At 45.8% G+C, this 27,054-nt stretch overlaps 1 protein-coding gene across 2 annotated transcripts; it reads left to right on the forward strand.

Annotated features, from left to right (window-relative positions):
* The first annotated feature begins 272 nt into the window (after positions 1–272).
* Positions 273–26,888, forward strand: asap3 (ArfGAP with SH3 domain, ankyrin repeat and PH domain 3). Of its 2 annotated transcripts, none has more exons than XM_084482277.1 (26): positions 273–643; positions 3,417–3,489; positions 6,588–6,733; positions 8,350–8,424; positions 9,209–9,258; positions 10,442–10,565; positions 12,310–12,395; positions 12,908–12,983; positions 14,049–14,135; positions 14,659–14,768; positions 15,750–15,819; positions 15,999–16,086; positions 16,399–16,447; positions 17,215–17,381; positions 17,805–17,938; positions 18,094–18,185; positions 18,336–18,516; positions 19,486–19,571; positions 19,707–19,822; positions 20,161–20,228; positions 20,601–20,711; positions 20,963–21,173; positions 21,685–21,925; positions 22,670–22,901; positions 23,495–23,622; positions 24,054–26,888. In XM_084482277.1, the coding sequence occupies exons 1-26, from the start codon at positions 518–520 to the stop codon at positions 24,187–24,189; spliced, it is 3,063 nt and encodes a 1,020-aa protein (XP_084338403.1). In that variant the 5' UTR covers positions 273–517; the 3' UTR covers positions 24,190–26,888. The 2 variants fall into 2 exon arrangements, with proteins under 2 accessions (XP_084338403.1, XP_084338402.1); XM_084482276.1 differs by having other exon boundaries at positions 23,495–23,626; positions 24,054–26,887.
* Positions 26,889–27,054: the final 166 nt, after the last annotated feature.

Raw genomic sequence — 27,054 nt, forward strand, 5'->3', positions numbered from 1 at the left:
GAATTCCTTCCTCTCCGCTCCTTCAGTTTAGTCCCTGAATAAAAGTCTTCTCTTGGCTATTGAGACCAAACTTTGGAGCACCGAGTTTGCATAGGCCTGAAGAGAGAGAGAGGTCAGAGAAATGCACTCTCTACTTCTCGCTCTCTGTTCAGTGTGCCAAAAAGTACAAACATTCCCACGTGATGATGGAATCGCTCCCTTCTTCCCTCCCTCCCTCCCTCCAGGCGCGCTCGCGTGGACACACGCGCACTAGTTCACCGTATACGCACACATCCACACAGGAATACCGAACCTCAGTCAGGACAATTCGCTCAGTCAACTTTCCAGGCATCACGCATTACTACACACAGCTGCTGCAGAGGTGGATATCAGACACGCAGAGTATCTTCGCTGGCGACTGATTTCACGGGGACAGAGAGGAGCGTGCTGTTTTTTTTTCTTCAATCGGAATATGCGTGCATGAAACTTTTAAGGAACTTTTCCGCGCAGTAAAAACTTGCCACCGTAAAACCAAAAGATGCCGGAGCGAATTAGCATTTCGGATTTCGTCCATCTGACAAATGAGGATTTGGCGTCGCCGGGGACATCCACGTTTCAGTCCAAAATGAGCGACTGTCGGAACACAGTTTCGGCTGTAGAGGAGGTAATGTTAAGTGCGCGCACCTTTGTCTGATCGCCTGTCTAAAACATGGCAGGACCTGAGGCATGCCCTCTCACTGTTCACTGTGTGTGACAAATACAAACTTTTCCAAAAGCAGGATCTCTCAAGTGTAATATTATATAAGGCTACGCTGAGCCTCTTGTTTACGAAAACGAACTCCAGATAACGCGATAGCTGGCTTAAACAAATAGACATGCCCGCTTGCAGGTTGAACACTCCTCACGGGGCAGGAGTACCTGCATGGCTCCCATAGCTTCCCTGTAAGTCACTGTGGAACCAGACGCTTTTACTGACGGCAGTCAATCACACACACACACACACACACACACACACACACACACACACACACACACACACACACACACAGCTGAACCGGCAGTAGGCTTTATAATATATTTATACTAGCACGTATAACTTGGATGCTGGAACTGATTGAAGTTTGAAGTCAAGCTTTCCAGGTTGGTGTGTTTAGGTGCCTTTTTGTCCTTTTTGTCTATCTGGATTGCATCCCTGGTCACTATGTTAGTGTTATAACCCAATTTAGAAACATGGAGCATAAATAATACTATTACTTATTTTATCCACAATATTCCTGACTCCGCTTGCGCAAATAATGGGATCAAGAGATTGCTGTGCTGATCTGTCATTGTGTAGTAATATGGTTATTATTATTAATGGTGGCATCACACTGGAAAATGCATAGCTGGAATAGCAGCTATGACATTGGGAGGGCTGGAATGCTACACATGTGCATAGACAGATGGTCACACACACACACACACACACACACACACACACACACACACACACACACACACACACACACACACACACACACACTGGTGCATGTCCCTCCATAAAGCCACTGATAAGAGAGGAGGAAGGAAAAAGTCAGTGTAGATTGTTAACCTTGTTAAGGTAACTGCTTTCTGTTCCACGGGATGACTAGAAACGACAATCACAGTATAATGGTGGATATGTTATTTCATGGGTTTCAAAAACCAGGAACGAACATGCACTGATTGTGTCATCAGCTGGCACAATGTCCTCAGCTAGCTAGAGTTGATGGTGTAAACAGGAACCACACACACACACACACACACGCGCACACGCACACAGTATCAGCATGACGTGTTGTTGGTGCAGGAGACAATGCGAGGACAGGGAGGAGGCCACAATGACACCAGAGCGTCTGTCATGTAAGCATGCGCCCCGTGCGTCCCACACCCAGTATGACTGGGATGTCTGCGTGTTGTCATGTGTCTGTCTGAATGACTGATGTGTCTGTCCCAAGTTTGATTTTGCAATCTGCCAGGTACCTTTTTAGTCTTTAATTCCAACTCTGTTTATTTATTTTCTAATCCCATCGTCTGCCGACCATAATACTTTAAGCCGACCATTATCTGAGGCAGTGAAGACTACATAAAAAAAAAAAGCCTGCCTCACTTCTAAATCACTTCTTTCCTGTGCAATCTGAAGTCTTTTAAGCACCAAGACTGCTCTTTAATTAAAGAAGTGACACTTTAGGGAGTTGGGGTGAACTGGCAGGAGACTGGGGCGTGTGTAAACAACTGGTACAAGACCAGTATAAGGGTTCAGGGTTATCTGTTTGTGATGACATTACAGACCCTTTTAAAGCCATTTGTGATGTCTGGAAGGGGTGATGGTGGTGGGCGGCGTGTCTAGTACAAAACAAGCGGCGTTATTCAGGAGAATGAAACAGGTTTGAGTGGTACAAGAAATGCTTTGGTTGGGATGGGTGCATTGTGTCGTTGAAGTGGGGCTAACTCGACTGTGCCTGTTTTGATTATCCAAACTGCAGCCCTGACGTTGCCGCTTCAAACAGTCAGACAATAGGAAACAGTGTGTACAAAAACACGACATGCTTCATAGGCTTTACACAGACAATGTTTTGTCTCAGGTGTGAGGAAGCTCAGGGGAAATCATAGGTGACCGCGCTTACGGCTAGTCCTAAACTAAATCGGTTGTAACTTGGCGTTCCAAGTCCAAACTAATATTTAGGCCGGTTGCACCATCTATTCTTAAGCTTTCTTCTCACTAAAACCGTGCGTTACATCGTACACCTAGTCAGGAGCAGGCGTAAAGACAAAGTCTGGGCCGTTTCTCTTGCAACGACTCCGCTTCACATTGCCGCGTCTCATACATCCAGGGTCGTAGCCAGGGTTTGGAAAAATGTGGAGGTCCACACGCACCACCAGATGTCACACACGGCGGACACAAAGTCTAGACTGAATTCACCTGCACTCATCTCGGAGAGGTTCTCAACTGCTTTTTCTTGTTTGTTATAACTGTGGACTGTTTGGCAGTCAGAGTGTTCTTGTGCTGGCTGTACGGCTCTGTTCATTTTCAAATATCGATGTCCATCTAGTGGCCTTTTCTCTTCCTTGATCCTCCATAATGTTGCACATAAATAACATATTAATCAGGAGATTGTTAAGAATGTAACGTGGGCATTCACATGATCGATTGCATCGCTAAGACTGGGCGTAGTTAAGACTAGGCGTATGTTTGATTGGTGAAACTGACTTAAAGTTTGTTCTAAAGACTGGTCTAAACAAAGACAGATATGGCAGTTAGGACCAGGCTTAGTAAAGGGCAGTTGATTCAACCCACTCGGCATATAAGATGATGTGATCACACATGGAGTTCACAGGCTAAACTGCTTTCAAGTGCTGACTCATCTGTTGAACTTTGAAACTTTTGATGGAGAACAATCTGTGCATGTGCGTTACAGTGCCTGGAGCTGGACCAGACAACTCTGCAGAGAATGAAGAAGATAATCAAAGCTATACACAGCTCTGGACTTGGTAAGACACACACACACACACACACACACACACACACACACACACACACACACACACACACACACACACACACACACACACACTATGCATGAGTCGCATGCCTTTGTTTACATTGTACTCCAATTGGGTCAATAAGGATGTTTAAAAGTACTTGCACTGCACAACAGAGTTGCGGTATGTATTGAGGTGTTCAGTGCACGGCATGTGGGGTGGGTGTCCACTTAAGATGACCTCATCATCAAGTGACTTCATAGTGTTTTTTTATGTGAGTGGGGCTATAGATCTGGCCTGTTTGTGCTACAATGAAAATGGTTTATATGGCTTCATATGAAGGTAAGGTCCAGGTAGGGTATATATTTTCCTTATGAATTTGGCACGTACATGTGGTGGCATTGAATTGTGCCCGTGTCAAGTGATCTGTGGGCCTTGCAGTAACCACTAGGTCCTGCCAGGTAACATCTTTCAGGTAAACCAATAAACTAGGGATTGTTCAAACAAGCATGCCTCTGTGCCTTATGTTGTGACTATGTTTGTGATATGTAGTAGGCTGTTGTGTTAATACCCAGCAATGGTTCTTCCACCGTGGTTCACCACAAATATGAACTGCACTGCAGAGAGAGGCATGGGGGAGAGAGAGGGAGGATTTCAGAATGTTTCCTTATAGGAGTGCTATTGCTCTCTTGTCAGCTCCTAGTTGTTTACAAGGTGAATGTTGTGACTTATCTTTAAATCACCTCATAGGCTAGCAATTTGCTTACCTGTGAGTGCTATTCGTTTGTTAGCTTATGCAACTGGTGTGCTATTTGAGGATAAAAGGAGTCAGTTGAGGTGGTTCGGGCATCCTTAGTCAGACAACTCCACAGTGGTTAAACACAGTGGTCCTAGTAAGGACCACTGAGAACCATCCTTACTAAACATCATATACATTAACTGACTGAAGATTGCATAAATAAAATCCCAATTTATTGTGAGAAATTTTAATGCTGAATACTATCTTAAAATGTCACGATGAGATTGAAATGGATGTCATCCATTTGGTTTCGGCAAGACTTTGACATACATGATATACTTATTGCTGTTTCTTCGGACAGTTGATAGTGGGCTAAAAGTAAAAACATTAATATGAGTCGTTTTGCTATACAAACAACCTAATCTGTTGGTTAGGTTGGAGATCACATTGATGTTTTGGATTGTTGTATTATAATAATTATACAATGCGTGTTATCATTATACTACTTTAAGTTGGGCAAAACATGTAAATCAACAAACTCCAATGGGATAATCTAGTCATTGAATGAGTGCCGAGCAGTTGAAAGTTGTAACACACACTGTCCCAAGTTAAGTTGTTTTTGTTGTGGTTCTGAGGGCTGCTTCTCATTTCCAGGCTTCAGCTTGTATGTTTTGAACAATTGTGAGTCAACTGCCCAGAGTGAGGCATACAGAGATGTTTAGATAGGTCGTACTGTAGAATGAGTAGAACGAATTAGTAAAACCTAATAGTTATTCTCTCTCTCTCTCTCTCTCTCTCTCTCTCTCTCTCTCTCTCTCTCTCTCTCTCTCTCTCTCTCTCTCTCTCTCTCTCTCTCTCTCTCTCTCTCTCTCTCTCTCTCTCTCCTTCTGAAGTAAAAGCGTTCGAGTCAGTTCCAGTAATGCTAGGATGCCCCCCCCCCTCTCTCATTCTGCAGTTGAACCCCTCAATCAGTCATGATGTTTTGCATATGGTCTTTCTTGACTCACCACTGCTCCCTGTACTTCTCTGCACCTACTCCCTATATAGAAGACACACTCCCTTACTAGCTTTTCAATTATATGAACACAAGATGCGGAAAAACCACATGTTTCAGATAGCAACTTCCTTGGTTCTTAAATTCTAAAGTCTTATGTGTGTAATAACAAGCCAGCCATCACAGGGAGATTGTCTTTAATTTGTTATTCAACCAAATCAAGGCATATTTTGTTATTTTTACACACACACACACACACACACACACACACACACACACACACACACACACACACACACACACACACACACAGGGGACATTGGGGGTCAGGACCCCAAGTTGGGAAAGGGTTCTTTTGTGGTTTAGATCAACATTTGCCTGGCAAACTAACAAGTCTCTCTTTGTCCCCTCACCCAAAATGAATGCAACCCGGTCCCCATTCAAAACACATGGCTGGACTGTGTTTGTCAGGGTACTTTTAATCAAAGTGCTCTGCCTTCACCACCAGACTGGACAATTAGCCCCCATTTACCCCATCTGTAGGAGTGTACATTTGAGTCTTTACTTTTCTGTACCGGTACATATATCATCATCATATAACATGACAGGAACTTGCTCACTGTTGTTGATGTTTTTGTTGTTGTGTATGTCTCAATCTCTGGAGTTTGATATGTAACTATTATACACAAATACAAAATGGTAAAAATGTATTAATCCCAATCTACTATGGGTTTGTCCTTCTACGGACAGTGGGTTCAAACTGAGAAAGATCAAAACCTCGGGACATATAGGCCTTTCAGGTCATCACAGTAAAGGCTTAGTTATGGTTCAACGTTGACGCAACGCAACGACCACCCAGTCGATTCTGCGTCGGGTTTACGTTAGCAGACCAATCACAGCCCTTGCTGCTGCGTCGCCTCGACGCAAGGTTAACATTTCTGGGAGGCGCACGTGAGGCCCTTGCGGTGGACGCAAGGAGGGTCCGCAAGGACATAATGGGTCCGTAAACTAGGGCTGGGCGATTTATCAAATTTTGATTGCGATTTCGATTTCAGAGTGGAACGATCACCAAACTAATATAATCGAGTTGAAACAATTTTATTATTTTATTTTTTTATAGAAATTGCAGAACAGCTGGATTCATATCTGGACTTTATTTTCTATTTGACCATTTTGTGTATTTTTAAGGGGAAATTTCAAAGTTCTCATTTAAAAAGTGTTTTTTTTTGGAGAGAAATTATGAATAAATGCATCATGTTGTAAACCCCCTTGCGTTGCGACAATGTGGAACCAAAACTAAGCCTTTAGAGGGAACACAGTTCTATAGACGGCCTGCTGAACACCAAATGCATTTGTTTTCCCTGTGTGCCTCAGCCCACGTGGACAACAAGGAGCAGTACACCGAGGTCCTGGAGAACCTGGGGAACAGCCACCTGAGCCAGGACAACAACGAGGTGTCCACGGGCTTCCTGAACCTGGCCGTGTTCACCAGGGAGGTGACGGCACTCTTCAAGAACCTGGTGAGGACGAGATCTGCAGGACACACAGCCCTGTGGGAGGAAGGAAGGGCCGGCAGAGGCTTCCTTCCTCAAGGAGGCATCTGCAGCCATCTGATTTTCTGGACTTTTATTTGAGTCGCTCACACACTTGGCTTCCTAAACCCAAGCAGCAAGTTCTATACACATGCACATACACACACACGTCACAAACGCACACGGTTTACGTCAGATTTACTGCGGCCTCTTGGTGTGCGTCTTGTCTGTGTGTCTATGGGTCCGTCGAGATGACTACTGATGGCTAGGGTGCTGCTCTGTGCCAGGAGACCCCCAAATCTGTCTCATTTTGTGTGTTTGGCGTGTGTGCACATGGGTCTTATTGCTGTACAGGGAGTGGCTTTTCAACAGCTGCGCGCTTTTTCCTCTGGAGGCTCTAAAATCCGGGGGAGTCCGGAAACCACCTACCAATTGTTTCCATGGTGACGTTAATTTATCCCCGACCTCCTTGTGTGAATGAGGACATGCACTCAAACCTCTCCCCCCCCCCCTTTCACTCGTGGTCCTTCATGGGATCGTTCTCTTATGGGGGGTGTGAGTAGGAAGTGTTTTCATGAAACTCGGCAGAATAGGATTTTGAAAGTATTTTAGCGTGTGTGCTGCTACTTGTAGCTATCTGTTTGCGTGTGGGTCTGTATGTCCGTCCTAGGGTAAAACGTTCAGGGTTTTCCTTACCCTAGCCTTTTGGAGGGCAACCAAAACCAACGCGGCCAAATTCCTCCCATAAATCAATGTCTCATGACAAGCTAGGTTGACGGTTTTCTTTAGTTATACGAGGCCAGTGTGAACCATTGCGGAAACTCCTTCCACGTCAATAAACTGGGATGATGTAATACTTGCTTATCTGATCTTGAACAAGTTGTGCTTAGTTTTAAGTCAGTGACTTGACAGAAGTCCATGTGGGTAATATCGTCCGACATGGGCTAATCAGTTATATTAATGAGGTCTGTATATACTTTTGTAAAATGAGGTTAAATATTGTTTTCACTTTAGTCTTCCATGGAGGTGTACCTCGGCTGAGGCAACAAATTATAGAATTTATCTTTTCCCGTCGGCAACCAGAAGAACCCTTTCTGTCGTTATCACAGTGGGGGTTGAGGGGGCAGGATACCTTATCCCTGGTTCTAGAGTTACTGATTAAAGTTATGTCAACTGTGGTGAGTGTGTTTGGCAGACGCTAAGAGACCTTCAACGAGTGTGTTTTCAATTTTGTGTTTTCCACGGTCGGGAAACTGCTTGATTTTTATCACTCTGCATCACGCCGCATTTGCGCAATGTGCTCTAAACCTGTTTGTGGTCTGAATCTAATCCCGTTGCAAGGCCAGCAAACATTTTGAGGCGTTGAATCATCTTATCAAGAGGTTTTCTCTTATTTTGTTTAATTTCACAAACCCCCGAAACGCTTGCTGACTCACCGTTTTGTTAATCATGTAATCATGCCCAACCCATACCTGTTCCTTAATGAAGTCTTTCTACTATAAAACGCTTGGGATATGAGTGCATGCTAAATAGTAAATGGTAATAACAAAACCATAACATTATGCATCATTTGATCATCCCTTATCTCCTTCACTGTTCTACAGGTGCAGAACCTCAACAACATCATGGCCTTCCCTCTGGAGAACGTCCTGAAGACAGAGACTAGAGAGGGCCGGCTGGTGAGGCCAGTTGCTATCACACACTACCGTACACAGACCTTGTGATGGCTCGCCTTTTGATGTTGGGTCAAAGGAGCATAGTGGGGACATACTCTCGTGTATACACGGTGGATGTAAACCTCTTTTTAAATGACTTTTCTGCACCTATGTTCCCTCCTTCTACTAGTACAGATCTACTTGATATGCCTGACTAACAGTTGACAACTGCACTGAACACTGGTTGAGATGCAATAGAAATGTTTGCATGTCTGTGTTTCATATTTTACTTTAACAAAGGGGAAAAGTCAGTCAGTAGAAGTTAACCGTAGTAACATTTTACACAGTGTCCTATTTAGTACCGTGTACGTAAGCCACCCTTTATTTTGACGAGGAAGTAGTTGAATAGATGAATCCATGAATAGGACCAAAGAAGGCCAGATGGATAGTGTTGTGTAGTGGATAGTGTATATGATAGCCCCAGCTGGGTATCACAGCCATCTCCTGTGGATCTCTGTTGATAAGTTTGTACAACCAGGCTCCAGTAACCACAGACTTAGACACTGACTAACAGTGGATCGCTGTACTGTAGTAGCACCTGGTCAATAAAGACAGAATTCACACTTAACAAGACATAGGAGTTGATTGCATGCCATTTTCTGATGAATGAGTGAATCGGTCAGAACAGTTTTTGAAACTGATCACAGTTATGAAACTTTGTGCTCATTATAATTATTTTTATACAACAGTTAGTTCAGACCAAGTAATTAGATTGGATTTCTAATTTCTCCCTCTTTTTTCCCACCAGGAGCTGAAGAAACAGATGGAGAAAAGCTGGAAGGAGTACGACACGAAGATGTAAGTGGTTAACTTATTTGTCACGGAGGATAAAACAAAACACTTGTCAACCCTCCAAGGAGCAGTTCCAACACATGGCCTCAAAGGCACAGTTTGTGGCACAGGAAGTCAGCTGTATGGCCGGTGACATCATCAGGCACCACGTGTGCTCTAGCCCAGCCGTCCCCAACCCTTTTTAATGCCACGGACCGGTACTATGTCAGACAATATTTTGGCAGACCGGTGTTACACCGTATTCTGTCAGCCCAATATAAAGTGTGAAACCAGAGGTCAATGTTGCATATTTTCTGCAACATACACGAGCGTGAAGCGTAGACGGCCATGAAGTCGTTCTCGTGCAGAAACATGCGCGTGCTTAAAGCGTCACTACTAATAAACATTGTATCGCCATCGCTCAGTCGGGATGGGTTCATTCCTTTGGTTACATCGGGCGATACCCCATTGAGCGGTAGATTTGCCTGTGTGTCTGCAGCATCGGTCCTGCTTTCTTGCAGAGCTGTAGTCAGGACCACGTTTGTCGAGTCTGAGACCAGAGCTTGTAAATTAAACCAATGCCCGTTTTCTGAACAAGCTTGCTTAATAAGTTATTTGGTTTTGAACGAGGGGTTACTTTTCAAGGCAGCAATAAAACAAAGAAAAATCTAAATTAAAAGTTATTTATTCTTTCTTCTACTACATGTATCATACCTGGTTTGTGTTCTGTAAGAGATCACTGCATGGAGTTGGTTTTGAATTTTGTGGAAGATCAATAGTTATTTAATGTACAATTATCCTCTTTAGTTTTCCAACATTGCGATGAAATGCCCTTTGAAAGCTCACTTGTGCACTGCTTTAAAGTGCTTTATAATCTTGTGTGGGGGGGATTATAGCTATAAGGCTTATTATCCGATTCCTCCCCTCTCCCCTGCATGCAAGGAGAAGGAAAGAGCTTCCATAAATAGATAAAATGAAACGCTAATTTCTCTCAATTTATCTTTCTTTCTCTCAATTGTGTGTATTCTGTCTTTGGTTGTTTCTTTCTCTCCCTTTCCTTCTCCCTCTCACCCTTTCTTTATTTTCTCTCACATTCATTCTTCCTCTTGTTGTTTCCTTCTTTCTTTCCTTCTCCCTATTGTTATTTCTTCCTTTCTTTCTCTCCTTCTCTTTCTCTCCTTCTTTGTCTTCCTCTCTCTCCGTCCACCAGGGTGAAGCTGGAGAAGGAGAGGCGGGAGAAGAGCAGGCAGCCGGGGCTGATCAGGACGGAGGGATCAGAGGGAGGAGAGGACATGGAGAGGGAGAGGAGGGTCTTCCAGCTGCAGATGTGTGAGGTAGGTGGATTCTGTGCCAGTCAAAACATCACGGCACCAGCCGGAATGACTGCGGTGGACGTGATTCACATCGTACGGGTGGTCTTGGGAGTTCTGAAACCAACATTACAACCCTGGCATCCTCTTTGGCCACATGTGGTTGGATGTTTTTAACAGTAGAGAAAGTGAGTGAGATTCATGTGTCTGAACTGAACATGGTTTTGCGTCAAGGGCAAAGGCTACTAGCAAAACCATCATTCCCTCTTGATGTGCGGATCAAACTAACAGTTAAATGCCAAGGAGATTTATTGCATGTGGACATTATTGTATAAACCATTCAGAGGAGAGTCATGCTCCATATGTGACGATCCCAGTCCCCAGGTCAAAATGGTGTCAAAATCAGTAGACTGAAACCAGCTGAAGACTTTAAATGTACGCCGGCCGGCCCACATATCTTGCTTTGTGGAACTGCAATCGTGTCTCGCACATCTGCCTGTACACTGTGTTTTATGAAGAGTAATGATATCTTAGTCATTCCTTCCAGGAAATTGAAAGCCCCACCATGGTTGGTTTCCTACATGGGTCACATGATGAAAAAACAACCTTATGTGTAAATCTGTGCGCACAGATCTGTCAATCTCTTCCCTTGGATTCAGAATCCATGCGCATGGTTTTCTAGATCCGTTCCCTCGGATTTGGTTTGTTCTACACAGCAGGGATTCCCCATAATGCATCGTGGTGTCAAACGCATGTCTCATTCAGACGACTTATTTTCTTGTGCTATAGTTGATCTATATATATATGTATATAGTTTAATAGAGTTGCAGCATGACGTAAAGCAACTCCAACCGCTGTTTCCTAATGGTGTCTGTAAACTCTACTACTCAACTCTACTACTAAACTCTACTGTAAACTAAAGAGTTTATCACTATGGGTTTCATGAGTATGTTAAATGTAGATCTTTTTGTTCTTTGTCATTTAAATATTGTTATTTTTTAACGTATTGTTTTGAAAATAGTGTTGAATTTTTTGAAGGATGATAATATTTGAATGTTTTTTTAAAAATAAACGATTATCTGATGGAAACACCATGTTTGGTCTCATCTTGAGTGTATCTTATATTCATGCATTTTGCCTGTGTAGGACCAGTAATAGTCGGTCTGATTCAGATATGCGTTCAATGCCACAATACTTCCTGGGGAATCCCTGCTGAGAGCTCGGTTAACACATCAAGATTATTTTTCTATCATGCAACCCCAGAGGGGATCTGCAGTTTCCCAAAAATAATCCCTACCTTTTTCAAAAAGCACACATATTCAAAAACTCACAGTATCACGTTGAGTAAACCCATGTTTGGTTTCGTTTTTATAATGAATTCATGAATAATATTTGCATTTCGGTGAGTGAATATCGTTGGCATTCAACAAACCACCTACGACCCTCACCGAAATACAAATATTTTCAAACTCTTTTCTTCCTACCTTTTTAAAAGATAGTACTGATTATCAAAACTAGGTGAAAACTAATTTATCAATAATATTTGTTTGACCTGATATAATGTGGCCCACACCTGTGAAGCACAGTTCCAGATGCTTGTTAGACGAAATGAGTGGACACCTCACTCACAGACTTTGACAAATGCTTATTTTCTTTTTCCCTTTCCTTTTATTCATTTATGTCTGTTTGTGCACAACCCTCTGACTATTTACACAGACCAGCGCCGTCATTTCATTTTTTTCTTTACCGTCTGTGTTTCATTTTCTAGTACCTTCTGAAGATCCAAGAGCTGAAGGTCCGACAGGGCCCTGATCTTCTCCAAAGCCTTATAAAGTACTACCAGGCTCAGCTCAGGTAGGTTTCAACCAAACCTCCCCAATGCCTCTCCGTCCCCTACACATGTTTGTTTTTCTCTTGGACTCCAAGGCAGCCAACTAAGCCTGGGATTTATGATTCGTTGCAGAAAAACTGTCCATCTGGAGTTTTATTTTTACAAGTCATCATAAATCTCACATTTGGTCATAGATGGATATGTCACAAATGGAGAGAAAACAAGAAAAAGGGATTTGTCCTTTTGGCAACTATAATGATTTGATTCAAGCTCAGAATTGCACATTATCAATTTGCAATGGTTGAGGTTTCTAGCTTGAGTGTCCTGATTCCAGCTTTACTCTCCAGTTTCCACGCTAAGAGTACAATTGGCCAATTTTAACCAAAGAATGCTGCTTTATGTTAGAGGCATGTTTGGTGAGTGTCTTGTTTTGGTGAAAGCAAACCCTGAATTAGAGGGGAAATGTTTTGATGTACTGTACTGTATCTACCATCCTTTTTTGTTTGTTCTGTTAAATTTTTCTCCCCACTCTCAGTTTCTTCCAGGATGGGTTGAAGGCGGCCGAGAACCTGACCCCCTTCGTGGAGAAGCTGGCCACCTCAGTCCACTCGGTAAATATTTTTGTTGTGTACCATTACAACCTAGCTTCCTAGGAGCCTGCTGTCTGCAGCGCTGAGCTGGGGTATCAATCTTTGCTATGAGTATTTTGGAGTACTAGTCGTCAGAGTTACTGAGCTGGAAGGTCAAAGGTCACGCTTCACTGCAGCTGCTCGGGCCTCGTTATCGGCCGCGTCCCTGACTCAGCATACTTATCACAACACAACATCTGTGGGCATGTTTATCTTGATGACGTCGTGCATAAGCATCACACACACTCACGTATTCACTCACTCACTCTCTCCTGGCTTTGTAACAGAAGTAACTGGAAAAAAAGAGGATGCCATGGAGACTTGTATTTTTGGCACGTGTTACAAAAGGTTGAGGTTTTAGTAACAGACACCAGAACTGTTCAATAACCGCCCCAAGCTGAGCTGACTGAGTTTGGGTACATTGCGGACATTTCCAAAACCACAGCCTCTTCTCAAAGCATCCCAACATTTGCCGGTTTTTCCAAAGTCTTTCTAAAAAAGGTGCACCCTGGCAATACTGGAAACAAACATTGGAGACGTTAGAGGATATTCTTGTTCTGCAGAGTGCAGCAGCGGCGACTAGCCCGGGCACGCCAGGCCCCAGGCCCCAGCCCACAAAAGCCAGCTAAAACCAAAACATTCTTCCAACCAGGGCTGTGTTTTACAGACACTGATAAGTTGGTCCCCCCAGAGTGTGCTGTTGTCAAACCGGTCACACAAGACTTCCCCTTTGATTGTGCTGATTTTGTAATCCACCCTTTCTCTTGGGTGCCTCCACACCCTAGTCGTGAGCTGCTCCCATCATGCATTATTCTGGGCTTATTGGATGAATCGATGATGCACCGCTGCTCCACACCCAGAGCTAAGGGCCACATCAGGAACTCATTTGATGCGGGGAAAAGTTTTGCAGGAAATGTGGTTCCAACCGATTATTTAAGTTTAATTCTAAAATGGACTGTGTGTGTGTGTGTGTGTGTGTGTGTGTGTGTGTGTGTGTGTGTGTGTGTGTGTGTGTGTGTGTGTGTGTGCGTGTGCGCGCGTGTGTAGGTACGTCTCGACCAGGACGAGGAGGTGCGGCAGCTGTCCCAGCTAAGGGACTCTCTCAGACTGCTGCTGCAAGTGGACGGGAAAGAGGTAGAGGGGATCGTCATCACATCAACGTGGCCTAACATAACCATAATGTTTATTCATCAGTGTCTGCTGAACGCAACTGATGCATCTCCAATCGCCTTCTGGGAGGCACTATGGAGTAGTCTTTCTGCTACTGTTAGTAGCATATATATATATATATGTGTGTGTGTATATATGTCCATTCTGTTGCACCATCCCTGGGGGATGGCAAGTCTTCTTAGTAGGCTTAGGTTTATGGGGTGTTCTATGATATGGGGCTTAGAATCCCTTTCAGACTGTTACTGTGATTAAGGGCTGTACCAATAAGATTAATTTACTTGGCCAGGTATTTCAGTCTGGTATATTATGGTTTTAAGGCTGGTGCTCTAACCCATTCTTTGGGTATCATTGAAACAGAACAGAAAGTTGAGAGTTGCGTGCACCTCATTCTTACTGTGCGCCTCAGAATCGCTGTATTATCCCTTTCAACTGCCGTCATCCCGATAAATATATTGTGTCCCTCAAATCTCTCTTGTTTGTATCCCAGGAGTACATGAACAGGAAGAACTCTGGGAACGGCTACAGCATTCACCAACCGCAGGGCAACAAGAAGTACGGCACAGAGAAGTCCGGCTTCCTGCTGAAGAAGAGTGACGGGTGGGTAGGGCGCGACGACGCCACGGACGAGGGATCCCAACCAGAGAGTTGCTCTTTAGTTTGGACCCGCACCGCCCGGCACTGTGTAGCTGACGTGTCGTTTGGTGATAGTCCTTTGTTGCCTTATTTGGCTCCAGCTGTTAAAAAAGAGGAATGGTCTCTGGACTTAATCTAGTGTCTAAACAGAGTTACTGCGCGTAAAGGATGACTGAATAGGAGTGTTAATTTAACAGTGAGGGTGTCACGCCGTAGGACAGGTCGGGGCTGTGATTTAAATGAAAGTGGAACTCATTTACAGAAAAGTACATCTTTCTGTCGGGAGCTGTGAGAAGATCGCAAAAAAGTAGTTGGAAAGTCGTGGAAAAAGAGGAGGGGAACTGTTGACTTCTTCCAGCACAGCTGGTCTTCATTATGGTGGGGGGGGGGGGGAAGATCCAGTAGGGGGCCCCTGCTATGGAGCTTGTTGGCAGACTGGCTAACTGAGTCGCTCCAGGTGTGTGTGTGTGTGTGTGTGTGTGTGTGTGTGTGTGTGTGTGTGTGTGTGTGTGTGTGTGTGTGTGTGTGTGTGTGTGTGTGTGTGTGTGTGTGTGTGTGTGTGTGTGTGTGTGTGTGTGTGTGTGTGCACCAATGACCATATTTACACACAATATACATATATTATTGTGTGTGGTTAACTTGGGGGATGTGGTCGACTAAGTCAACCATTGGTTCTTTGCACATTTTCTCATGGGAATGGAAACAGAACAGGGAAATGTAAGCAGGCACAGAGAGGGTCACTGCAGTCTGCAGGCCTGCTTTTGAAACTCAATGAAATAGTCCCCCATACGATTTAAATTGAATGAAAGGTAAATCGTATGGTGGAAATTCTTGCATGTGCACTACTGCAGCATTATTGTCACCAGCGTTGCAATATCGTCAGAATGAGGTTCTTCCTGAACCACTGCGTTCTTCTTCTTCTTCTTCGTCCCTGGTGGTGTGCAGCATCAGGAAGGTGTGGCAGAAGAGGAAGTGTGGGGTGAAGTACGGCTGCCTCACCATCTCCCACAGCACGGTAAGGGGAGGCTAATCCATGGAGCACACTATACTGCACTATATGATTAATACAGAGGTCTTCATTATACTACTGCTTTATAAACAGGTGTCTGTGTGTCTGTCTGTGTTTGTTCTGTCTGTCTGTGTTTGTTCTCTCTGTGTGTGTGTGTGTGTGTGTGTGTGTGTGTGTGTGTGTAGATCAACCGACCGCCAGCTAAGCTGAACCTGCTGACCTGCCAGGTGCGGGCCAACCCCGAAGAGAGGAGGACCTTTGACCTGGTCACCCGTAGGTTCCCCCGAATCCTAACTGTTGACCTGTTGACCCCCTCCCAACACATCTTGAACCCCTCCAAACACGTGTGTCATCCTGAATGTATAATAGACAGGAAAACATTATGTGCCAAGTTATTTTTAGTGGAGCTTCTTGGATGAGTTTCTAATTCGCCCACACATTTGTATTAATACTGTTTCCTCCCCTGGTGTTTCCGTCCTATAACACAGCAATGCATCTAAACACATTATTTCTCTCTCGGCCACTATCTATCTATTGGCCTCTCTTTGTCTCTCTCTCTCTCTCTCTCTCTCTCTGCTCCCCTAGACAATCGTACGTACCATTTCCAGGCAGAGGACGAGGAGGAGTGTTTGATGTAAGAACCCTAAACCGTCTCTCCGTCTCTCACATCGGTTGGAGAGAGTCATCTCCAACCGACTCAGCAAGTAACTACTCCTTGAAGCAGTGTTGTTCCGGGGGAGGTTATGAAGTGAGGGACAGGATTGTGCAGGGGGGTGAGGGTGTTTGTTCCACCCTCGGTAAACAGGCACTGGGTTTGATCCCCATGTCCACATTCTACACTCAGTTTACCTCAAGAGTGCCTATGAGCACCCTTGAGCAAGATGTCCCTCACCCCCTACCTCCTTGATGACATGCATCGGAAATCACTGTAAGTCGCCTCCGATGAAAGCCTCTGCTTTCATCGCCTCTGCTTTCTGGACAAGAGGCACAAAAGAAAGTCAAGCAAAGGGAGGAAAAGTGTGAAGGCTGTGAGCAGTACTAATATTCAGTATCATTGAATTAGCATTCATTGTTGAATAACACACGCCTGTTAGGACACGCACTCGCTGCAGGGACACAGGATGAACCCAACGGCTCATGGTTAAGGGGTAGAAAACAAGTTTGTCGACAGCACTCCAGAAAGTCTGTGGCTTTTCTTAGGAATATATGTGCGTGTGTAATGTCCTGTATGCATGTGCCAAAAGACAAATGCACCAATTGTGTCTTGCTCAATTCCATCTTTGAATTGGAAGCACATTATCAATTGTTGTCCTTGCTTACCCCTTCTTTAAAGTTGCGTGTGTGTTTGTCTGTGTCTGTGTCTGTGTCTGTGTGTGTCTGTCTGTCTGTCTGTGCGTGCAGCTGGGTGTCTGTGCTCCAGAACAGTAAGGAGGAGGCCCTGAACACGGCGCTGGGCGGGGACCAGCTCCACCTGCAGGACAGCGGCCTCCAGGAGCTGTCCCGCGCCGTCATCGCCGCGCTCCACCACCTGCCCGGCAACGACGCCTGCGCCGACTGCGGCGCGCCAGGTCAGCCGATCCACAGGCCTTTAGTTTTCCCTCAAAGCTGACATGTTATACCACCAGGGGTGATCGTGATTAGCCCTTGCAAGCACCTTTTTGAAAATCGGCCTCTTCCGACATCACACTCACACCTGGTCGTATAATAAGTTAAGTTACCTTTAAACGTCCCTACTTCCTGAAACATTGCAACGGTGTTGTAATAGCTAGTCTGGCTGTTGTTTTAATAATGTGACAAAGTAATGTGGGGAAACATGACTGCAAGACAAACCAGTTAGTAATAAAAAGTCAAGTATCACCGCCCTAGAGATTTCCAGTTAGTCTTTATCAAGGTCTGATGTATTTTTCCCTCTTTCCATCTCTGTCTACTTCTCTCTCTCTCTCTCTCTCTCTCTCTCTCTCTCTCTCTCTCTCTCTCTCTCTCTGCCACAGAGCCCACATGGCTCTCTACCAACCTGGGCATCCTGACGTGTATCGAGTGCTCTGGGATCCACAGGGAGCTGGGGGTCCACTACTCCAGGATCCAGTCGCTCACCCTGGACGTGCTCAGCACCTCCGAGCTCCTGGTAAGCTATGGGCATTTGAATTGCTGCTCCTCCAGTTTTTTAATTGAAGCTAGGGTAGGCAACTATTTTAGCATTTCTGTGTCCTATTTGGTCAAATGATGTTAACATCCCGACAGCAATTAATAAATGAAACGCTCTTGTTTCCGTCCCTTCAGTTGGCCGTCAGTATTGGCAACACACGTTTCAATGACATCATGGAGGCGGGACTCCCCAATGACTCTGTTAAGCCCCTCCCACAAAGTGACATGTAAGTTCCCACTCGACTCCCCCAACTTGAATTTCCTTCGGGATAAATAAAGTCTACATCTGTCTCTGAATCTATATTTTCACTTTGGTTATCATGATTATGAAACGGTTAACGGTTCAAATGTTTTGCTTCTTTTGATCCAAATCACAGGAACGCCAGGAAGGAGTACATCGTGGCGAAGTACGTGGACCGGCGCTACGTCGTGCGACGGGAGGACGGCGATCCCTGCCGGGCATACGGCGCCGTCAGGGGTCGCGACCTCACTTCCCTTCTGCAGCTGTACGCCGAAGGGGCGGACCTGGCCAAACCGCTCAAGTTACCCGACGGACAGGTAACAGCGTTGTTTATGCACCGGCGCTACGCCCAGGATGGTTTTCTCTTTTTGTGGACCGACAGCCGGGCCTGAATCACTCAGACTGAAACATCTGTGGTGAAATACCCCAACATGACAAACTGTGTAGCTACGGATAACACTTACACAGAACAGAGTCATTACACAAGAACGCACACACACACATGCGCGCGTGCTCGTGCACACACACACACAAACACACACACACACACAGTAAGTTGGAGACCACAATCGGAAAGCCCATTGGTCAACCATCCATTTCCTCAACTTCATAAAATTTCTCCCTCAATTGTATGTTATCCAGTTACATTCCCTTTCCTCTACTGTTCTTCTTCTTTGTTTCTTTAATCAAGTCCGGTCCGCTTTTCTTCCACTCCCTGCTATGCGACGTTAGGTCAGCTCTGTCGTATTACTGACTTTGCGTTGTATGTTATTCCAGCTTGTGAGTCACAACTGGTCTCTTGAGAGCATGAGAAACAAGTCCCAGAAACAAGTCACAGAAACAAGGTTTTTTTTTTCACCCTCTCTCTCTTCAACACCCTCCTTTCCCTTGTGTCTTTCACGTGTCCAATTGTGAAAAACAATCTCTCTCCTGTTTTTTAAACGTTAACTTGATATAATTTGAAGAGTGGTCACATTTCATTTTTTTCCAATACAAGTTGTCGTTTGGAAAAAAAAAAAAACATTTCAGTAATGAATCAGCAAAAGAGATGTTTACCACGGAAACATTCTCAGTGACTGATCACTTTAGGGAAACCTGATAATGCAGAGCAAAAGCAACACATGACACATGATAACTAACCCTAGCCCCATGAAAACCTTCAACATGACAGACAATATATGTGTGTTCGCGGGTGCTCGGTTTGTGTACCTCCCACCCTCACTGTTTCAATGTGCGTCTATAAGATACAGAAGTGTGGACGCGTATGGTGTGTCTGTTTGCGTTAGGACACCCGAGAAACGGCTCTCCATCTCGCTGTGCTCATGGAGGAGAAGAGCTCGCTGGCGCTGGTGGACTTCCTCATTCAGAACAGGTTGGGACACGAACCGTTGCTTTTGTACACACACAGCAAGACACGGCTTTTAATTAGCTTTTAAGTATTTTATCCCCAACCTTTATTATGGCGAAAAGAAAATCCCTTTACGAAACATTGTGTGTTTCTCAACAGCAACTGTCTGGAGAAGAGGACAGCAGATGGCAACACGGCTCTGCACTACAGCGTCCTGCATCACAAGCCGGAGTCTCTCAAACTGCTGCTGAAGGGGAAAGCTGCCCTACACACAGGTGCCATGCACACACACGCTTACACACTTGTTACCATCAATATCATGTCTCAATATTACTTTGTGGCCCCAAATGTTAAAGATAGCTATGTAGCACTATTGGGAAAGCACTATTTGGTTGACCACCAAACTGTGAGGCGCCGTACAGGTCTTATCACAAAGTTGCTGCTGCTGTTGTTTACGTTCTTGCCAGGCACACTCGTACTAAATGCTCTTTAGTGTGAGCCCAACAATCGGCTCACCACAAAGTCAATTTGACAAATGTGTTTTGATCACCTAGATCGGTATGGTGCTTTTTTTTTTTTTTTTAAATCAAACTGATTTGAATGCCTCTCCTAGCAAACACATCCGGAGAGACGGCCTTGGATATCGCACAGAGGCTGCAGCAGGCGCAATCCATCGAGCTGGTGAGCAACTCTAACTTGGAAGGAAGCCAGCCACTGTTTGAGTCTCCGTCGAGGGGTTGAGGGAGGGACGGTCACGGGGTGTGTGTGTGCGCAACTGCCATCCTCAAACAAGGGTGAACTCCATTGACCGGACACATTACCCTTAAAATAACTTCCTGTGCTGAGCGGAGGATGAGCAGAGAATCCTATCCTCATCCGCTCCCTCTCATGTGTAGCGTTTACTGGACGGACCATCCTCTTCCACCACACCCGGCTGGAATGTCCCGATTTTCTGATTGCAGTGTTTCGTTTTGAATGTCCCTGTCTGGAAGGTTTACTTTTGGTCAGACTCTTTGGGAAAACATTTTAATCATGTCATACGTGTGATTCCAGTTGGAGTTGGCCAAAAGTGGGAAGTTTAACTCCCAGATCCACGTGGAATTCATCTGGGAGATCGATTCGTCCCAGGAGCTCTACGACAGCGAGGACGACCTGGATGACAGGGTAAAGACCTTCACTTCATGTTGAACAAACGTTGCCAAAGATTCACGTTTGTCTTCAGTTTGCATCGACTCCTTCATCACCATAGGGGTCACATGGCTTAAAAATCCACGATAGAATTCGTACCTTAGCTTTCCCAATATTACAAATATAACTGATTGAGTGAAACGCTCATAATAACACACGGCCATACGTATAGAACACACGTGTCAAAGCCCACACCCGCGTCCTGACGCCCCTGATTCCTTGCGCAGGCGAGCCCCAGATTATCCCGAAACCACCGCTCCTCCGCTCCCACGAGTGGCGCCGCCTCGTCGCCGCGGTGGAGCGGGGTGAACGGCGCCAGCAGGCCGTGTCAGACCTACGAGAACCTGGAGTTCCTGTACAAGACCTCTCACCCCAGCAGCAGTGCTCCCTCAGAGGTGTCCATGCCCCCGCCGCTGCCCGTCAAATCCATCCAGAGAGGTGAGCCCAAAGGCACAGAGACGTGTTCGTAGTCCTGTGTTTGCTCATTTCCATTTTGAATGCGGTACTACGGTGTTGTGTTCCATACCTGCCATTAAGGGCGGTGCGATTTATCGAATTTTGATTGCGATTTCAATTTTTGCGTCAAACGGTCTCCGAACTAATATAATCGGGTTGAAACCATATATATTTATTTTATTAATCACATCTTTTATAGAAATTGCAGAACAGCTGGATACATATTCCATTTCCATTTGATATATATATTTTTTTCTATGTATGTAAGGGGAGATTTCAAAGTTCCCAGTTACAAGGTGTTTTTTTTTTTTTGGAGAAAAATGTTGAGTCATGTTATCATGTTTTCAAACTAAAAAAGAATCGCTTGAACGAGTGCGATTTCAATATTGACCAAAATAACCGTGATTCCGATCGTTTCCATAATCGAGCGGCCCTACCTGCCCATCCTCCTTCAGCATCCACAGCCCCCCTCTTCTCTCCGCCCCCCTTGCAGGCCGCTCCGACCCCCAGATCTCCTTCGCCCCCCCGGAGACGAGCCCCGGCCACAGCCCCAGACACTCCTCCTACCATGCCTCCCAGCAGGCCAGGGCCAGCCCCCCCTCGCCGGGCCACGACTCCCAGGGGGGCCGCCCACCCAGGTCTCCCCAGGCTCAGGCCGTGTTGCTCCGGGGCCATAGGCAGACCATGTCCTGGGAGGGCCAGTCGGTGTCTCAGAACCGCATAGGCCCCGTCAGGTGAGGAAACCAGTGATACCAATCAGTTTGTCATTATAAAACACGCTGTAAGGGATTTAATCTGGGAAAACAGTGCCCCCTGCTGGAGTTTTCGAGAGTTCACCGTTAACTATATGTTCTACTACCATTTATTTAGTCGTTGAGCAGATACTTATGTCCAAAGCAACAGAATTTCTTCTTGCTCAAGACCCATTTGAACACCCCAGCTGAAAGGTTCTGGGTTCGATCACCAATATCTGCCTCAAGATGCCGAATTGCCCTTTTGAGATTTAGTTAAATAGCTGAAAGTAGTCACACAAGTTAAAAAGGGACATTATTATTATTATTATTATACCACCAGGTGTGAGTGTGATTAGCCGTTACAAGCCGTTCTGAAAATAGGCCTCTTCTGACATCACAAGTGGGCATGTCCACTTGTCCATGTGTGCTGGATAGATCAGTCTACCAGCCTTCCCAGTGGACTGTAGCAAAACGTTGCTCATCTATCCGTCATATATCTAGGTGGACACGCCCACTTGTGACAATGTCAGAAGAGGCAGATTTTCAAACCGGCTCGTAACGGCTATACACACTCACACCCGGTGGTATAATATGTCACCTTTAACTCTAGTTACTTTGTTTTATACACCTGGCTTCAGTTGTCTGCCCTCAGTTTCATCCTGATGTGTCTCTGTTGTCCCCCCTCTCCCCCCCCCCCTCCCCTTCTGTCCCCCCCTCCCCCCCCCCCCCCCCCCCCCTCCCCAGCTCTGAGAAGACCACCTCGTACCGCCGGACCAGCAGCGGGTCGGGGGGTCAGGGGAAGTGCGCGGCCACGCCCACCAGCTGCCCCACCAGCAGCGAGGAGCTGTACTGCAGCCTGCTGGGAAACGGACTCCACCCGACCTCGCCCGCCCAGACGCCAAGCGTAACCCCGCCCACCGCCCACATCCCCACGCCGGTCACCATACCGCCGCCACGGCAACGCAGGAACGCTATGGTAGGGGATACAGACCGGGATGTTTTGCATTCAGCAGACGCTTTTGACTGGTTTTTAGATTCATGTCATTAAGGAGCAAGGGGGGGGGGGGGGGCAGTAGCTCAGGAGGTAGAGCGGGTTGACTGGAAACCAGAGGGGTTGCTGGTTTGATCCCCGGCTCCTCCTAGCTGAGTGTCGAGGTGTCCCTGAGCGAGACTCCTCACTCTAACCGCCCCTGACGAGCTGGCTGTCGCCCTGCGTGGTTGACTCCGCTGTCGGTGTGTCAACGGGTGCATGAATTGTTGTAAGTCGCTTTTGATAAAAGCGTCCAAGCAGCAAAATCCCCTAAATGTAAATGAGCCGGTCTGGGTTTTTAGTGCATTTTTCTCAAGGATGTACAGTTAGTGTACGGCTAGGGAGTTGATCTGGCTTCCAGTCCTAGCCCCTCCTATTTTGGTAAGACTGCCACAGATATTACCTGCAGATATTCCAGCCCAGCTCTTTCCCCAAGTCACAAGCCCAACATGAACCTCGCACTAATCTGTGAATGTTCCCAATGTCAATGTGGACGTGCCGGTGGTAACACGAGAAACGTAATGAATCTCCGCCACCAGGTGTCTGGCAGCAGACCCCGACAGAAGCGTGTCAAAGCCCTGGTGGACTGCAGGGCGGTGGGCTCCGAGCAGTTGGCCTTCTTCAAGGACGAGGTGATCGTGGTCACGGCCACTGAGGACCCCCACTGGTGGGTGAGTATCACGCAGTCTCCCGTGCTTCTTCCTTTAAGACAGGGGAGATTCGGATTGGATTTCTTCACAGAGGATTGATTCTCACAAGGGATATAAGGGCTGCAGAGTGGGTTTTTTTTTAAGAGCAAACTCAAAACCAACCTTTTTAGTCAGGCTTTAAATGAAACAACTTATTTATTCATTTATTTAATTATTTATTTATTTTCACAAAGTTAGCGCTTTGGGTGTGGATGGGTGGGAGGGGGAGAGGGGCGGGGATTGTTTTTACATGTGTGAATATCTCTGGGTGTGTCGTGGGAGGGGGGGGGGGCGGCGGGGATTGTATTAAGCACTTTGTGTTACATTTGCTTGTGTGAAAATTGCTGTTTGATTGATTGATAAAGGTGCGGAACTGATTGTTGATTGGTTTGGGTTTCTTGCCCTCCAGGTCGGCCACATTGACGGAGACTCGTCGCGGAGCGGCACCTTCCCCGTCAACTACGTGCACAAACACGGAGACTGAGGGTACGCCCCCCCCCCCCCCCCCCGGGGGACCCCGGACATCTGCGCATGAGCACGCATGAGGAGAACTGAGAGACACTGGGATGCTTCCTCAAACCGCTTCAAGCTGGAGAGTGTAATGTCCCCTCCGTCCCCCCTCCCCCGAAAAAGAAAACTGCCAACACGTATGTGTACAGGAGCCTGGAGTTGGCTGAGGCGCCAATGCGCTTTTTCCATGGAGGATGGAGAAACAAAGGCAACCCCAGAAACTGAGCTGAGCTGTGGCTGTAGTGGACAATGATCCACAGTCTTCTGCTGGCGCCCCAGAGTGTGGGTTTGACCCAGGGGCCTACCTTAAACTAGTTTCCAAACGTGTTTCCTGGGCTCACACATTGTACCTTTTGTTTTATAGTATACTAAAAAAATACTAATGGGCACCAGTGTTGCGGTATTTCCCCCCTCTCACATGGTATTCATCGCAGAAATAACATGGGATTTGGTAGTACGTCATTTGAGCCGATGTTGACACAAGGCGTGTTTGCGAGCGGTCGAGCAGAAACCAAAACCTACGACCTGCACATAAAATCAAACTCGGGGTGAGAAGCCCTGGAGACGCCAGGCTCCATGAGAGGCCTTTCTGAGGACCGTGCGGAGTGGTGAAGGCGCACCCTTTTGTTGGGAAGTGACAGAGCGGCTGTATTACGATGCCCAACGGAAACCCGAGTACACAGCCAGAGCCAGACGTCGCAAGAGGACTCGGCTTCATTCCCCATACCCCGGTTTCTCCCGTCTCCTCCCCACCACCCTGCCCCAGTGCCAAGGGACTGGGCATGAGTGGTGCCTACCAGTCTGTCTGTCTGCCGGCAGAACGGCCCGACCGACCTCCGGACGAGGTTCCAGGTGAAACTCTAGCCCCCCGGGCGTCTGGCTTGAGTCTGGGCACGCTGCCAGTACGCGGCGGCACGCTGGTCTGATTGGAGGATTGTTTGAAGGATCTGATTTCTCGAGGCCTCCTCCAGAGAGTATCAGGAGATGTTGTGGAAGAATCGACTTGAGTCTCCACTCTGTAGCACTTACAGAAGGCTGGGTAGGGATGGACCCAGCATGCCTATCGATGTGTTCAGTAACCAGTTTTGGGTGGTACATTGTACCGTATGTTCAGAACTATTGCAAACACATTAATCAGACCTATTGGCACAAGCATTCTTAGCTCTTAATATACATTTGGTACTTTTTTTCCCTGTTCCCATTTATGTATTATATTACATTTATGTAAAAAGTGTTACAGTTAACAGCATGCCTTTTGTACATAGCACTGTATATCCCTTTCTCTTAAAATGTGTATTGTAAACACAATGGTTTCTATCATTCAGTGTTGCTGGATACGTCCAAGTCCAATGCATTTGAGCTCCTGATGTTTGTGATTACATTTGCAGTCTAAAATATTTTTAGAATGTCTTACCATTTGTTGTATATGTTTCCATCATTGTTTTATGTTTGTCATGGTATCGTTGTCCTTAATGAAGGTTTCAGATGTGCCCTTTGTTTGCCCCTGTTTAAAGATATTTAAAGACATAGAAACAATCAAATATATCTTTGCAGGTCTTATTTGGGTGAAGTGCTATAAAATCAATGTTGCATGAATCCATTAGGGTATAATGTACAAAATAAATTCCTATTGCCCTGGCTGGTGCCCCAATGTGATGTACAAGAGCTGCTGCCCAGAGAGCTAATGGTTAGCTAATGCCCTTAACGTTCAATGTGGGCAGGAGATGCCTAAATAATTAATTTAATTTGAGATAGCGTCTTGTACTAATGACTGCTATACACACTCCAGTAGTAGACAGAAAATGCTCTACTGGCTTGTGCGAGTACTAGAGGCACCATATAAAGTAATTTCCTTTGATCGGTTATTCTGATGTCAAGTATACTAATGCAGGTTCTGTGACATTCAAACCAAGCTGCTGCCATTTTGTTTGCTATAGCTTGCAGCCATGGTCACAGCAGCACAGAATGTTCATGGTTTAAACGCAGAAAGTGATATCACTAGTGTTTCCCACAGACCAGGTAGCAATGTGTGGCGGATTTGTTGACGGGGGGGTGGGCATTATCGTTAATAGAAAATGCGGATCATTTTCTTTCTCGTGTGTCTCGTTTTTCGCCCGTGCCTAAAACCGCCACTGCTTATAATGCTAAAGCCCAGTTCAGACCAAAGATTCGCGACGCAACTGCTTGCAACTCGCAACTCCTTGCGACGAGACGGGCTGAGACGTTCTAAAAACTGGGCAGTTCACACTGCTGCACCGGGCGGCGATTAGTTTTATTTTGGTTGTAGAGTAGGCTAGAGTTGCTGTGTTTCGCCATTCTCCACTACTTCTGCATTGTAGTAATTCGCTGGAGCTTAGTTTGTTTAGATCCCGCTAGTTGGATACATTGCATTCTTTCGTAGTGGCGACTTCTCGACTGCAAGGGAAGCTCGGCTTCACCTAAAATTTCGAAAATTAAATGGTCAGATATATACTGTTATTAACATTTCATTGATAAAAAAAATGTGTTAGAACACGTCCATCTCGAAGACGAGTCCGTTCAGAATCAGCTGCTTAACGCAGGTCGACTGACTCGATTTCCTTCTCATACACTTACGTGTTTAATTTGCGTGTGTTTAGACAGATGGGCGCGCACACACGCGCACCAAGCATCACCAGCATTCATTCATTCTTCAACACTCACTCGCTGTAAAACTAGCCTATAAATCCCCGTTGCGCATGGAACTGCCACATTGGCAGTGTTGTTTCACAATTTTTTTTTTTTTTTTTTTTTTTTACAAAACTGTCTTCTAAATTAATGAAATACTGGGAAACGAATAAACCATTAAAAGCAACGAGTGAACTTAATAAGCGGTCGAAATATTTTTTTCAACCACCGCCTCTTTCCCTTGACGGTGCGCA

This window comes from Micromesistius poutassou (assembly GCF_964030765.1).
Source record: "Micromesistius poutassou genome assembly, chromosome: 17".
In the NCBI taxonomy this organism is placed as follows: Eukaryota; Metazoa; Chordata; class Actinopteri; order Gadiformes; family Gadidae; genus Micromesistius; species Micromesistius poutassou.